Source organism: Amphiprion ocellaris, chromosome 7 (assembly GCF_022539595.1).
Source record: "Amphiprion ocellaris isolate individual 3 ecotype Okinawa chromosome 7, ASM2253959v1, whole genome shotgun sequence".
Classification (NCBI taxonomy): Eukaryota; Metazoa; Chordata; class Actinopteri; family Pomacentridae; genus Amphiprion; species Amphiprion ocellaris.
Window position 1 is genome coordinate 11,329,776 of NC_072772.1, and position 14,184 is coordinate 11,343,959.

Here is a 14,184-nt window from a genome sequence, read left to right on the forward strand (position 1 = left end):
GAGGTAGTTTCAGAAAATAACTAAACCTGGTGGACTGTGAGGCAGCTGCTTGTCTGGCTCATAGGCAGGTATGGTGCTTAGCTTTAGTTAAATTCTGACTGGATCGTACAGCTGGTGGGACATCAACTTGTGGTGGGCCTTGCAGAAGTGAAAGTCTTCATATTTCAAGAACTTTCATTTAAGTTTAAATCAGCCACAAAACACAATAAAAGGGAAATAAATGTTTTCCATCATAGCAGCACTATTGAAAGCAGGGTTTCCCACAGCGCGTGGACGCGGCAGCAGACTGAGCAGAGAAAGCGGGCAGCTCCACCTGCTGGCGGCGGAGTGATCTGCAGCCAGGCGGAGCAACACATCCTTCATTACGGAGCCGTCCGGAGTGAAGGAGGACAGGGAGGCGAGCTGTGAAGGCGAACAGATGTGAACCGGACTACGGAAAGAGAAGAAGCTGCTGTGGTAAAGACGGAGACCCTCTCACTCTGCTAATATGTGGCAACCCGCGTCGGAGCGACTGCAGGTAGGACTCGGTGCTGTGTGTGTGTGTGTGCCGGTTACCGTCGACGGGGCACCGGCGGTAAATAAACGGTCGAGCCGAGGTACCAGCGTCTGAAAGCCGCCGTGCTGCTCGTGGCTCCAGCCTGGACCGACTTGCTACGCGTTTTACGAGCGGCTGCAGTTGTTGTGTGTGGGCAGCAGTTCGGCTAGTCCGCTTGTAAATGACAGAAAATCGCATTTAATTTTCTGCTGGTATCTCTATGCTTCTGTTCCGGTGCTGTGTTCAAACGCACCTTTCCACGTTACGCAAGCCGGAGCCACCACGGTGCAACAATTTGTGCCTCCGCTGCATTCCGCTGCTAATCCACCGCTGGAAATTTTTTTCTTTCCTCTTGCACACTTGCATATATTTTAAAATGTCTACTTATGAGCTCAGGCCTGTTTCGTGCAGCCAGTGAGGGCAGGCCTTCTCCTCCCGGCTGGTTTTTGCTTCGTGCTGGATGCTTAAACCTCTTTGTTTATGTGTCAAACGGCTAAAAAGCATCCCGCGACCTGTTAAAACACACACATAAAACCCCCGTTAATGACACGTAGTGTGATATCCAGGGGTAAGCCGTGCACCGACCCTGGCTTCACGTGTCCTGAAGACGTAATGCTCTCCAGATGTCGGCCTGCCTGCCTGACTGGCTGCCAAGTGAACTTGCACAATCGACCCTCTTCTGCCCGGACGTCAAGAAAATGGAATCACGAATTATTAAAAACCGAGAGTTCCGCTGTTTGTCCTCCAGTCAGATGTTGGAGTTAAATCATCCCCCTTTTGAACGCACACAACGTGAACATCCACGCTGAGTGACCGCTCACAGCCACCATGATAACTGTAATGTGTTGCCTAGCAACCGCCCTCCATAACGGAGCTGATAATAATAATTTTCTGTCAGTGATGAACTAGTTGTTGGTTCGGGTTATTGAACGCTGCCCTGCGTGGTTTTGGGGATAAAATCACAGTGACATGCTCAACAAGTGTTGTAAATTCAATCTCATATTTTCCGTGGCTCGTTGCTCCAGTAAAATTTTCATGTGAGCAAGTGAATCATTCCTCGCTTTGCCAGCTGCACTAAAAGAGAACAGCTTTTACATAGACAGAAATTATATGAGGTCAACTTATTATGTTGTTTTATGTCACAGCAGTTGATATATTTATACTTTTATGTTCATGTTTAGTTTTAGTCTACCGCTCTCTGCTTTTATAACCATGTGCTGAGGAGCAATTCTCATAATAATCACTTTAAAATTGAATGTCAGAGTCTTATAAATTCCCTTGTATGTTTTTAAGTTGAAGCTCCACATCTGCAACTATCCACTCCCACCTGTGGAGCTCCAAGCAAACATAAAGTGTGGTGATCTTTATCCTCTGAACACCAGATTGTTGTTGTTGTTTTATTTGCTCCTGTCACATTTTTACTCACTGTGGGTTCATTTTTCACTGCAATATAAAGGCCTATAACTGTAATGAAACAGCACAAGTATGGCTAAAAGCAGAGAGAACTCAAAAATGTCTTCTGTGCTGTATGACACAGTTAGAATCACACATGAAAGACAAAAACAAAAAGTTGGATTTCTTTATTTGTTTTACAGAAATAGCAACAAACTGGAATCGGCATGTATATAACTTTTTTTCCAAGTGGCCTCGTGTTACCCATACTGGAAAAAAATGGGACACCACATGCTATATATATTTAACTGTTTACATTTTTACAACCTCTACAAACCAGCATTTTTCTGACGACTCTGCACATAAATTGTAGTAACATGTATTTCACTGTGCTGAATTTATCTTTCAACAACTTGCTAACATCTTGCTCCGCCGTATTCTGTTTTTGAGTTGTGCTGCATTTATTTTCTTGATCAAGTATGTGTTATTTTGCTCTCTGCCTCTCTCGTTGCTCCTCTCTTCTTTGCGTAAACACAGTTTGCACGTCACCTGCAAGCTTTCTGAATGTTTGTCACGTGATTGTTGGTCGGAGCTGAGTCAGCCAGTCATGGCTTCTCAGTTGTGCTGATGAGTGTAGAAATTTAGTATTTTCCAGGATCTGGTGCAAACGCTTTATTTTTGGCAAAATTGAATGGAGGCATGTCAAATGAAGTGTTTTCCATGAAGTATCACAATTTGAAGTTCAGATTTTGGTTCTGATGGAACCTTAGGTCACAAATGACACATTCAAGAACCAGTGCAAAGTTGAAGCTGGCAGATTTTTGGATTCAGAGGGTTAATGCCATTGTCATTTATTGTGTAGCCCCTTGTAACCAGGCTTACAAATTCTCTATAACTTCTCACCACTGGCTTGACATGTCTTAGTCAAAGTCATTTTTAGCCTTTGACTTTTGGATTTACCATATGGAAGCTCTGCTCATAATGTATAAGCAAAGGTATTCTTTAAAGGAGAACTCCACTGATAGTACACATAAAGTCCAGTTCTCAGACAAGTGTTGTAGTCAGTACCACTTAAAACGAGACTCACAATGCATGACATGCTGTTGATAAAATGTGGAACATGCAAACCATTGCACTGGGTAACCGAAACTGGCACCTTGAAACATACAAAACATGCAGTGTATACATAGGTAGCTAATATGTATTGCTAATATTCACTGAATCTCTTTCGGTGAAGAGATTTTTTTTACATCCTATCAGAATAGTCGTGTTGAAAAATAAATCAAAGCATGGTCAATTAAGTAATATTCCCATCGGTGGTCTCGATTTGTCTTGAAATATAATCTCCAGTCCTCTCTGTTTTACAACAAGATGTGACAGAGTAAACATGTGCCTGATCCTGTTCTTCAAAAAGTGATCATGAAACCAAGGTTGATCTCGAACTCTTTCTTAGCATATGTGAAGGTCTCAGAAGACTGAAAAACAACCCTGATGATACTGTCAGGGTTCCTTCACACACATTTTAAACAGGAGGCTTCTTTTACAAACTGGAGACGTGTAATTTGAAGGATGGAGGTATTTATGCTGCAATCGTGTCACGTAGGAGTAATTTTGAAACACAAATAGTGTTCACATCAACACCCAAGCTGTAATTATGACTGTGAAACTGAAACTCAGATATATCCAACCTGGAGTGCCCTATTATGGAAGTGCCCGAAAGTTGAGCAAATATGTGTGCCTCATGTCATGCTTTCGATTTGCATCGTGAGAAAGCCACTGTCCAGGTTTATGGTGTATGGTGCTGAATTTCTGGAGGGGAAAATGTAGGTTTGTGTGTTTAAAGAAATCATACTTTTTATAACCGGGGCTTGGCTCACACCAGCTTACCTCCTGGAGACCATCTGTGGCCAAATGCCGATAAACAGTTTGGCATGTTTCTCGTGTCCATTTCAGAACTATGAAACACTCAATGGCAGAGGTAAATTTGATGGATGACTTTGCAGGAGAATTTGGATAGACAAAGTGTGCTCAGGCTGTTCTGTTCCTATGGATTGTATACGTGGACTGTCAGCTTCTTTTGGATCCGTACATAGAATTTTAGAGTTCAGAGTTACAGTTTAAGAAGCAATGAATGATCCTTGCAGTGAAAAGTGGTTCTAGAACGATTGCAATACCTGGCCATTGCCTGGTTTGTAACCATGGCAACCCCATCCTTTAGACTGGTAACCTTCACCTCTTTTGAGTTGGGAATGGTGGGGTTTATGGAGCTGAATCTTTCAGTTAGCTGATATAGAATTTACCATTTCTCATTAGCTTGTTTGATTGTTTTAATTCACTGTGACATCCGTCCATATTATTCTCACTTGTGCTGTCCTCTGTTGCCATAGCAACACTTGATGTCTTGCTGCATTTTTGTCTCGCGCTGAAGCGCGAAGAGGAGGGGAAAGAGAGATACATGGAGGTGTGGGGGGTGAGGAGATACAGGTCATGGGCAGAGTTACGCAGTGACAAGCTGCTATGTTTGGGAGCAACAGGGTGTGCTGGTGTCTGCATTTTGTCTCCCAGTTTTTCTCTCCTTCAGTCTGTCCTTCTCTGTGTTCATTTCCCCATCCCTCCTACCTCCTACAACCGCATCCCTCAGTCAGTTTCGGGGGCCCTTCCTCCCCAGGCAGAGGCCACGTTAGTTCAGCGACAGATTGCACAATATTGCAGTGGTCTGGGAATGGCTACACACAGGCATATCCTTATATGCAAGTTGACGTCCAGCTCCAGCATGCATACACACACAACAACATGCTTCCTTTTTGAATATCCCTAGAACTACCAGACATCCGCCTTTCCTTTGTCAGCACTTCTCTCTTTAGCCATGGTTTCAACTTTTGACACTTTAATGTATGTGACTCTGACAAACAGGGCTGAGCAGATAAAAAGATGTGGACCTGACAGTGCAGAAATAACCGACTGAGGTCAAACGTGGTCAGAACCAGCCTCTGTTGGTTTGTGCATCTTTACCCGTTGCTGTGGCCATCTCTGTCTGTCTTCATTTATTTGTACATCGGTCTGTCTCTTTGTCTGTCTGAGGTTGCTATGTAGCCGCAGCTATGTTGTTGAGATTATGGTCTTCGTGGCAAAAGGAATTTGCAAGCAAACTGGCACAAAATTCCCATGGTTTCCTCGACTTTACAGAGAATGACAGAATTTGAGCCTTCCTATTGGTCGAAATGGCTCGGTCTCAGTATACATTTTTTTGCTCCACATTCAGGACAAATGGTAGCAGTTTTTGCTAACTCCCCAGCAAATATCAGTTTGCTTTTCTGAGTACAACATTTAAGCGTCTGCTGAAACTCAAGAGATATTAAAAGTGACAGCTGAGTTTCTTTGGATGACCAGACAGGACGATTGTTCTCATTTTTCTTTTTCACAAGTTCCATACACGCCTACTCATGGCGCTGATGTCTTCATGATTCCCATTCAACACCAAGTGGCATGTGGTTCTCGCTGGGAAGCAATATTTTAGTTACCAAACCAACCCATTTTTGGCCACAGTCCCTTAAACTTTACTTGTGAACGAGTACCGAAGCAGTTGTGTGTCAGTTCCTAATTTTCTCTGTTAAACTTTAAAATCAACTAAAATTATTTGGCAACTGCTTAAATAATCAATCAGTTGTTTGAATTACTTTTCAAGCAAATATACAAAACATTTGATGGTCCTGCTTCACAATGTCAGAATCTTTATCAGTTGCAGTTAGTTCAACATATGTGTGATAAAAGAAGTCATTGTAAAATGTGCCCTTTGCTGGGGGTGAATATTTTTCAGTATTTTTTGACAGTTTAGAATTCATGGAGAAAGTAATCAGTATACTGATTGATAATTATTGCTAGTCACACCTTTACATTGCTTTTTAAGTTTAAAAACAATCCGAGTGATTGACATAACTGAGATCAGCTGTAGCATGAATGTACCAGAGGTGTAATTTAAAGTTCTGAAATGATTATTCGACTTATCAAAAGCCAGTTCATGGTGTCTAATTGTTTAATTACTGAACAGATAGCAGACACTGGACACTCCACGCAGTTTTCTATCTGACGCTAGGTGGATAATACGACAGCAGGCCTTGCTTTTTTGTCATTAGCAACTCCTGTTCATGGTCCTAAACGACTGTTTAGGATGCCACAGTGGGTTCATTGTTTACGTCAAACAGTTGTTGATGTTTTTACTGCCAGTTAGAGATTGCCACCCTCAGGCTCTGAGGTTAGACTACTTTAATAGCCACTTCCTCCTACAGAGGTAACCCTCCAATCACAACGTCCGATCATTCACCTTCTCCCTCCTACGTGCCCCTGGTGCTCCAATCGTAATTGAGAAAAACATTTTCTCCTGTGTAGGGACCTCCCACAGTCCACTCTGGTTTGAGCTTGTTCAGACATATTTCCTCTCATAAACTGTCCCAGGATCAGAGGGGGAGGCTGTAAACACAGAGGAGACATCTTAGAAAGTTACACTGCCCAGTCTTTAGCATGCAGGGAACTGGAGGGGTGCATCCTACTTTTGGCTTTAGGAAGTAACTGCCACCACATGCTTCCTCCTACCCTACCTGAGGACCACAGTTTAATTCCTTCAGTGAGTTTACAGGAGGACGGATGTGTTTGTGTGTATAAATGGTGTCTGAGGCACCAACAAGGACAGGAAAAAGCTGGTTGCCAGTCAAGAGTTACGCAAGGTTTTAAGCCTCAAGAGGAAAGTCATTGTTTGGAAAGACGAGGTTTGTTGGTTAAACTGACCTCCTTCTGAGGAGGAAATTCATGAACAATTCACTTGATGTGTAACTTTAGCTCATGTCCTGTTTACTTGCTTGGAAGAGGCACAACTGAAGAAAAATATTGTAATCCTCATTCATTGAGAAATATTTCTGGATCGGATGTGGTGTTTTTGGTTTGATGTCTGTGTGATGCTTTTCTCCTGCTGTAGAGTTTTTGGTCACCAGTGGAAAGAATTGGGCAGTGTTTTTACATGTGTGTGTGTGTGTGTGTGTCTTTGATTTTGGATATAAACACATTGATGACAAAATACACACTCCTGCCAGTAGTTTCTTGCTATTCAACAGGTGGTGGTAGTATGACAAAAAATGTAGCAATGCACCATCAAAAAGCAGAGTAGAAGAAGCCAAGCAGGCAGTCATAGACGTAAACAGGTTCCATAATATATATACATAAAAGGGGACTTGCAAATGTTTTCTGAGGAAAGATTGCATTTAACATGTTTGTTTTGTGCCAAGCATGCTCATAGTTATTTTCATGAGGAATAAGAATTACAAGCACAACGTGTGCACAAATTTTATCACATGCAATGTGCAGTTGAGGATGTGATGCAGTGACATATCAGTGTAGATTCTCAATCATCCAGGTCATGTTAATCCTAAATACATCAGTAAAAGGCAGCTAGGGTTTTCAGAGGACAGAAATATAATGCAGTCTTGAGATCCCTCCCCAGGCAGTTTCACCATCATACAAGTCAACAATCAAAATTAAGTCACGTGACTCTCTGGTCATTGCTAAAAGTCTAAAGTCTTGTAAGGTCGTGCTGAAAATGCATAACTTGCACTCCCCAACAGTCAGTTAGAACCGAGGAAGGCCTTTTGGATGACATATGAAATGTCTTCAAGAACCAAAGAAGTTCTCTTTCCTTCTACTGGAGGTCTTAACAGTTCCCAGTGACTGTTGCTCATTGATTCCCAACAGTTTCATCACGCTTTCATGGATCTGCTCATTATTTTCCTGCTCATGGACAGTAAAATAATTCTTCTCCTGGACCATGTCTGACTTGACACCTGAATGTGGGGCTGTTGATTTTCCTCTTAAAATTAAAAGATGATCTGACAACAAACAGTGCTGTCCTACTGTCTTGTTCTTTGCCAGTACCCCTCAAATGTTCCAACAGCTGGTACACAGCTTTCTGCATTCTTTCTTCTCTTCAGGCTCTGTGCATGTGTGTCTGGGTTGGTGTATGCAGATGACATAGACTAATGTTGTTGACAAACTGTTTTGGTCTTGAGGTCGGTGTTAAGGTTCTAACCATATTTACTATGAGTCACCACACTTTGAGTTTTTGGTATGAACCAGTAGCCGTTTGTGTATCATGTGGTGTATTTTTTTTGATTATCATGCTTTTCGACACACTCGGCTTCTGCTGGATTCTTAACGTTATTTCCAGCTGTTTTCTACACTTTTGTCACGATCTCATCTTATAAACCCAACTTTGTGTGTCTCAGTAGGTGTGGTCGAGTGCCTGTTTTCACCCTGTTACGCAGTATCTTAACATGATATTGACCCGAGAACCACTTTCCTGTAAGAATGCTCCCTCAGGGGGCCGAAAGTTTGACTTACCATCTGTGACCTGTTAAGCTCATCACTGCAGGAGGCCAACTGCACAGGACGCCTTCAGAAGCCTGTGTTATTTCTCAGAAATGTGGTTGTTCAAGGACTTACCTGAATACACATATTTTTAAATACCAAATTCCCGATTTTTTGGTAATGGAGAGCCTTTGAAATATTTGGATGTGCGCTTATCACAGAGACACTTGGAGAGCAGTCATTCAAAATTAGCAAGCAGCAGTAGGTCCATTTGGCTAAGCTTAGTCATCCACCATAATTTTATGCATAATAATTTTTTGTAGATCTCTCAGAAATATAATTAAATATTGTGGATTAAAGTTTATTGTAAGTACTTATTTTAGGTAAATGTATATTCTATAGTCCCGAGGAGCCGTAAAATCTAAACAACTGAATTTCTTTAAAGTCACTCTGTAGGAGTTCTGGCAGTATTAGTCTGTGTTTCTCTTTATTGTAAGTTCTCTGCTCTATAAATACGCATTAATCATGAGTACAGGCAGCAACGAGTCAGTGTTGATGCTTTTAGCATCACAGTCATACTGCTAAATATGTCAAAGTTTGGTGTTTTGACAGTAAACGTCATAACTGGCTTACAAAGGGCCAAACATTTTCATATGATTAACAGTAAGTCTAAATATATCAAGAGGAGAAGGAACTAATTTTAAACTTTAAGATTAGATTTAAAATCATGTGCACTGAAAAACACATTTCACTTTTATGACTTTTACAGCAGCTTGCCATTTTGTTTTGTTTGAATGCCAACAAAAGAATGAAAATATTTCTATGTGAAGAAGTCGCCTAATGGCATAATAAATTTAAGCCCAGTCTTACTCTCAGCTCATACAGCTGCTTTGTTAGAACCCCTCTAGCCACATTTGAATGCTTTGGGCACCCTTTAGCCCAGCAACAGACACAATGAGGAGGTAGCCAAATGTTCTCTGGTGGTGCTGCCACTGTCACTACTTTTAGGTAACGAGACATTTGCCTAGTAACTGGTGCTTAATGTTGGTAAAAGGTTTATTTGAACCCAAACCATGTTTTTTTTTTTTCCCTGAGCCCAGTACTTCTACCTAAACTGAACCAAACAGTGACTGAAAACGAAAGTAGACAGTCAGTGAAAACAAAACTTAAATCACAAAATGAAACAAAAAGCATACAAACTAACCCTTGTGTTTGTCGGCATGAAATGTTGATGTGGGTGGCACTGTTGCCAAAGGCCACGTTGTGTGTATCTCTGAGACGCCAGTGGGTTTGACAAAATAGAAATATTTGACGCCCTATGAATGAGAACAGGTTGTAAATTTTGTTGTGTTTTGGACACTTCTTAAAGCAGTCTTCCTAATAGATCATTGATTATTAAAAGTTACATTAACTCCTATTTTCTCATTAATGCCATAAATCTGCGTTATTGAGAATAATCTGCTAAGAAAGAAAAATCTGCCTACTAGGACGATACACTGCTAACATGGTTTGCACTGTGTAGTCTTGCTTCTTCATAATACAGTATCTTAGCACTGTGACTGAGTTATTTTGTGAAATGACAGAATAAGGAGCTGTAAAATTAATGTCACCACCAAGTAATTGCTTTGAATCGGCACCCTGTGGATTCATCATTTTAGAAGCCACTTGCTTTATTTTCTCAAGTATGAGCAGTTATCCATGTGTGCATGAAACACAAAAGTAATTGAGAAAAAAAAATGTTATCTCAAAACGCAATGGAAAATGCAGTTTACTTGTATTGGAACATTATTTTTAGGAGACTTGGCTGAAATTTAATGTACATTTCAGAAACATGTCGAAGTCAAATGATGATATTTGTCCGAGGTTGTCAATGGAGGTTCCAAAAAAAATCCAAAAAGCTCAAGGCATGGGTGTTGATCGTCTCTTATTAAACTCTGGCAGTGTTGTTACTTTCAAATGTCCTACCATTAGATTAGCGATTGTTTACTTTAGTGAACCCTTGAGGCCCTTTGTGCCAATTAATGTGTCACATTAGTTGCACTAATTGCAGAGAATGTGAGTCTTTCAGTAAAATTCAACATTTCCATGGAGGTAGGGCATCTGAGCAATTGCCTAATCATCGGTCTTAAAGCAAAGCTGTTTTTCGTGATACTGAAAGAGGACCATTGTTTAGAAGTTTCATGTGTTCTTGTGACAGCAGCCATAGTTGAACATCTATGTGTGAAGTGTAGACAGGACCCTCGCCTTGTGCCAGCTCCAAGCCAGCCCACACTGGAGTGATGGAGACAGAGAACCTGCCTGGGTCCAAGATAAAGTCAGAAATAGAATCAATAGCAGCCGTAACTTGATGAGGAGACTGTTGGGACTTGAGAAATAATATTAAAAAAAAAAAACATTAAAATGCAGTGAAAATATTGTGAATAGAATTCCAGCGTTACTCCACAAGCAGCCCTCCGCTCAGGCCTTTTGCTCCAGATGGGGGGTGAAGGAGTCGGGAAGCCCACCACAGGCCCCCCGCCTGCCGCCAGCCCTCCTCCCACCCTGCTCCCGCCGTACCGGGGCCAACCGCAGGAATGCGAGCCGCTGTCAGGAAGCTGTAAAGTGCTGACGCGGAGGTCAGCGAGCGTTTACACACATGTGGCTTTACTTTCACAACTCCATCTTGCTTTTTCTCCTTCATCTGCGCCTCGCTTTTTTTCTGGCCTTATCTTCCTCCTGACAGGCCCCTCTCCCCCTCCTTCTCTGTATTATTCTTTTGTCGGCTCCAAGCTCCGTTGTGGTGAGTGTGCAGGTTGTAGGCTCCACTGTACAGCATCATCTTAATAGAGCAGTAAATTGGCCCCAAGTGTGAAGTTGTGCTTTTAGCTGTATCACTTGACACATCTTTTATACACCATACCACAACTGTTCGAGCAATTTGTAAGAACAAATAGAATTCAGATATAATCGGAAACCTTTAAAATAATAACAGTGTAGTAGTATTTTAAAGATACAGTATAGATGCTGTTATGTGCAGCTGAATTACATTTATTTGCAGTCAGCTTAATGTAACAGTATTTGATGCAGTGATGTTGAAAGTGAACACCAAACTTATTTCTATAAGTTGACTGAGGATGTTCTTCTTGGCTGAAGCAACGGTGAAGATTGATGATAGCCTGCATTGGCAGGATTGGCTGTTTTCATCGCCTGAAAATGTTGACCATCTGTTGCGTAAAAAATAGTGTTTGTGCATTCCCCCAAAGAAAATGACTTTGAAGTTCCACAGAGAACAGGAACCAGTGAGTGAGAGCATTTATAAAAGTGATCTGTACTTAACGAGAAACTCATTTTTTCTGCTGTAATACTCTTAATCACGTTCATTGTTGATGTATTGTGTTAAGACAGGTGATTTTTAGAACAGGACACATTGTGGAACTTTCCTGTTTAAAACTAGTTTGTGTTTCTGTTGAGTTGAGAGGTTTGTTAAAGGGCCGGGCTATAGGATTTAGGGGGATTCTTTTCCAGAAATGGGATATAATTTTCAAACTTTTGTTTCACGATTTTAAATCACCTGACAATAAGAATTGTTTTGGATTGTTTGGAAATTTGTTACAGACATTTGTGGTGCGCAGTTGATGAATCCCATTGAATTTGATGATCCTGTGACATCTCTTGCAGCACACATGGCTGGATTGCCATGGAAATTTCTATTCACATTCAGGTCATTCGCAGGATAACTTCTGATCACTTTGGTGAACCCGGACTATTCGTCTAGCAACACCATTCATCATTTTTTACTAATAAGTACATATAAACATGCTAATATGGTGAACACAGTATAAATATATCTTGCTAACATCCGCAGGTCAGCATTTGGCTCAAAACACACCACCACAGTGCAGCTGGCATGGCTGTATAGATTCTTAGTATTGTCTGTAGGGTAAAGTAGCAAGCAATAACAAATGTGAGAAAGAACGGGAATGCCATCCAATATCCATGAATGCAGCAATTCCCTCACATGGCGACTTAGTCCCCTAAGGCAGGCATGACCAGTTAATTTATCCCACTGACTTATTACACAAAACCTGTGAAAAATAGTTTTGGCAATTCAAATGTCACCCAGGGAAGCTTCAAAGAGGGACACAAGTAACAAATTGCCAGTAACTGTTTTAAATACTACCACAAGGTAACTTCTCAAATGTTATAGAACAACAATTTCTTTTCATGATTTCATTGATGGACGGCTGGACCAGTGAAGTGTTAAAATACAAGGTTAGGGTGCAGACACCTAACCCTGCAGATACGCCACAGGCTTAAACCTGCCTTTTTCTGTCTTAGGTATGAAAGTCCTGATTTCATTAACTGCTCAGTTTTGCCTAGACTGTTTCGAGGAAGCCCAGAAATTCCGCAGGGTACAGTGCACAGGGCCAGATCCACCATGTGGTTCTGCTCGGCTTCAGGAAACTCTGGCCCTGGACTGTAGTATGAGAGCAGGCGGCCTCACTTGTTTTGATGGAGACAGAGAGAGCAGAGCTCTCTTCTTCTGCTCTTCACATTCCACTTGGAGCAGAATAAACTTCTCACACCATCTCACTTCCAGGTTTCATCTCCAATTTTCACCACTGAGATGTATTTTCTTTGTATGTGAGGGTAAATTGTGTTTTTGATCAAACGAGCTTTAAACATAAAATCAGGATTTTTTTAAAACCCCCAAGCTGATGGCAGGTTTATGGAGCATTGAGTGGCATTCTTTTCTATCGTCATATTTCATACTGTAATATATATTTTTGAGACTTCAGAGTGGTGACATTTCTTATTCTGCATTGCATACTTCTAGTAGATAAAAATTAAAAAATGCTGATGTTTGTGGAGGTTGCAATTTTTTGAGCCTTGAGCAGTGTTGACAAGGAAAGTCTGAATGTTGAACCATAGCCATGTTTACCTTAAAGCTGCTTGATGGTAAATTTCTAAAGTACTGTGTGTATCTTTCTTTCTCCATCAGCACTTTCAGACCATGCTGAAGACCAAGCTAAATGTGCTGACGCTGAGGAAGGAGCCATTGCCCACGGTGATCTTTCATGAGCCCGAGGCCATTGAGCTCTGCTCTACCACACCGCTCGCAAAGAGCAGGACCCATGCTGGATACAAGGTAGGATCACATGAACCTAATAATCCTCAAATCCATTCCTGTTCCTGAACACTAAATCTTTAATAGCATTATTAAAGCCATAATCCAAATGTTTTTCCTTTTCTTTTTGGTCACACAAGTTTAATTAAGTTCCACTGTGGATTCCTCAACACACAGAAAATCTGAATCACATCCTTAAATGATTATATTAAATGTCTGTGTGGGCACACATGTGTCCTGGCGTGCTTGTTTTCCTCCTCTCTCTGGCTCTGCTAAGTGTCTGATGTAGAGTTTGATCCAATGAGCTGTTTGACTTGCAGCCTGTTCTCTTTTCTCTGTCCTCAAAACAGAAAACAAACAGGCCTGCAGATCAAAATAGCAGCTACACTCTGTTATTACACATAACGCTTCTAACCAAGACTTTGTCTTTGTGTATTTGACTGTCTTGTGCCACGGCATTGTAAGCAGAACAAATAAACAGACATGAATGTGGGCACTTGTAAGACAACTTCAAGTGACTGTGTGGGTACGAGGATTGTGTTTTGTGTGTTAAATGTTGTTTTTGGTCACTTATGCTGTGTCATTAACAAGCACGTTGGAAAAGGAGACCTTTCCAACTTTACCCAACCAAAATAAACTTTTCATATCTGGCAGCTGCCTTAAAGAGGAAAAATAATTACCTCTTGAAAATATTGCCAAGAGACACACACATGGAACACACAGTCTCCATGCTTGTTGTTGTGCTTGTTGGATCACTGTATAGAAGAGTTAACATGAGCACAGACACACTATCATGTAC

At 41.3% G+C, this 14,184-nt stretch overlaps 1 protein-coding gene across 1 annotated transcript in view; it reads left to right on the forward strand.

The window, feature by feature from the left end:
• Window positions 1-357: 357 nt before the first annotated feature.
• The window catches only part of pid1 (phosphotyrosine interaction domain containing 1), a 33,896-nt gene continuing 20,069 nt past the window's right edge, over window positions 358-14,184 (forward strand). Inside the window, exons 1-2 of the mRNA XM_023283054.3 lie at window positions 358-517; window positions 13,260-13,406. Coding sequence (XP_023138822.1) covers window positions 488-517; window positions 13,260-13,406 — 177 coding nt within the window. The 5' untranslated portion in view covers window positions 358-487. The remainder of the gene's footprint in view (window positions 518-13,259; window positions 13,407-14,184) is intronic.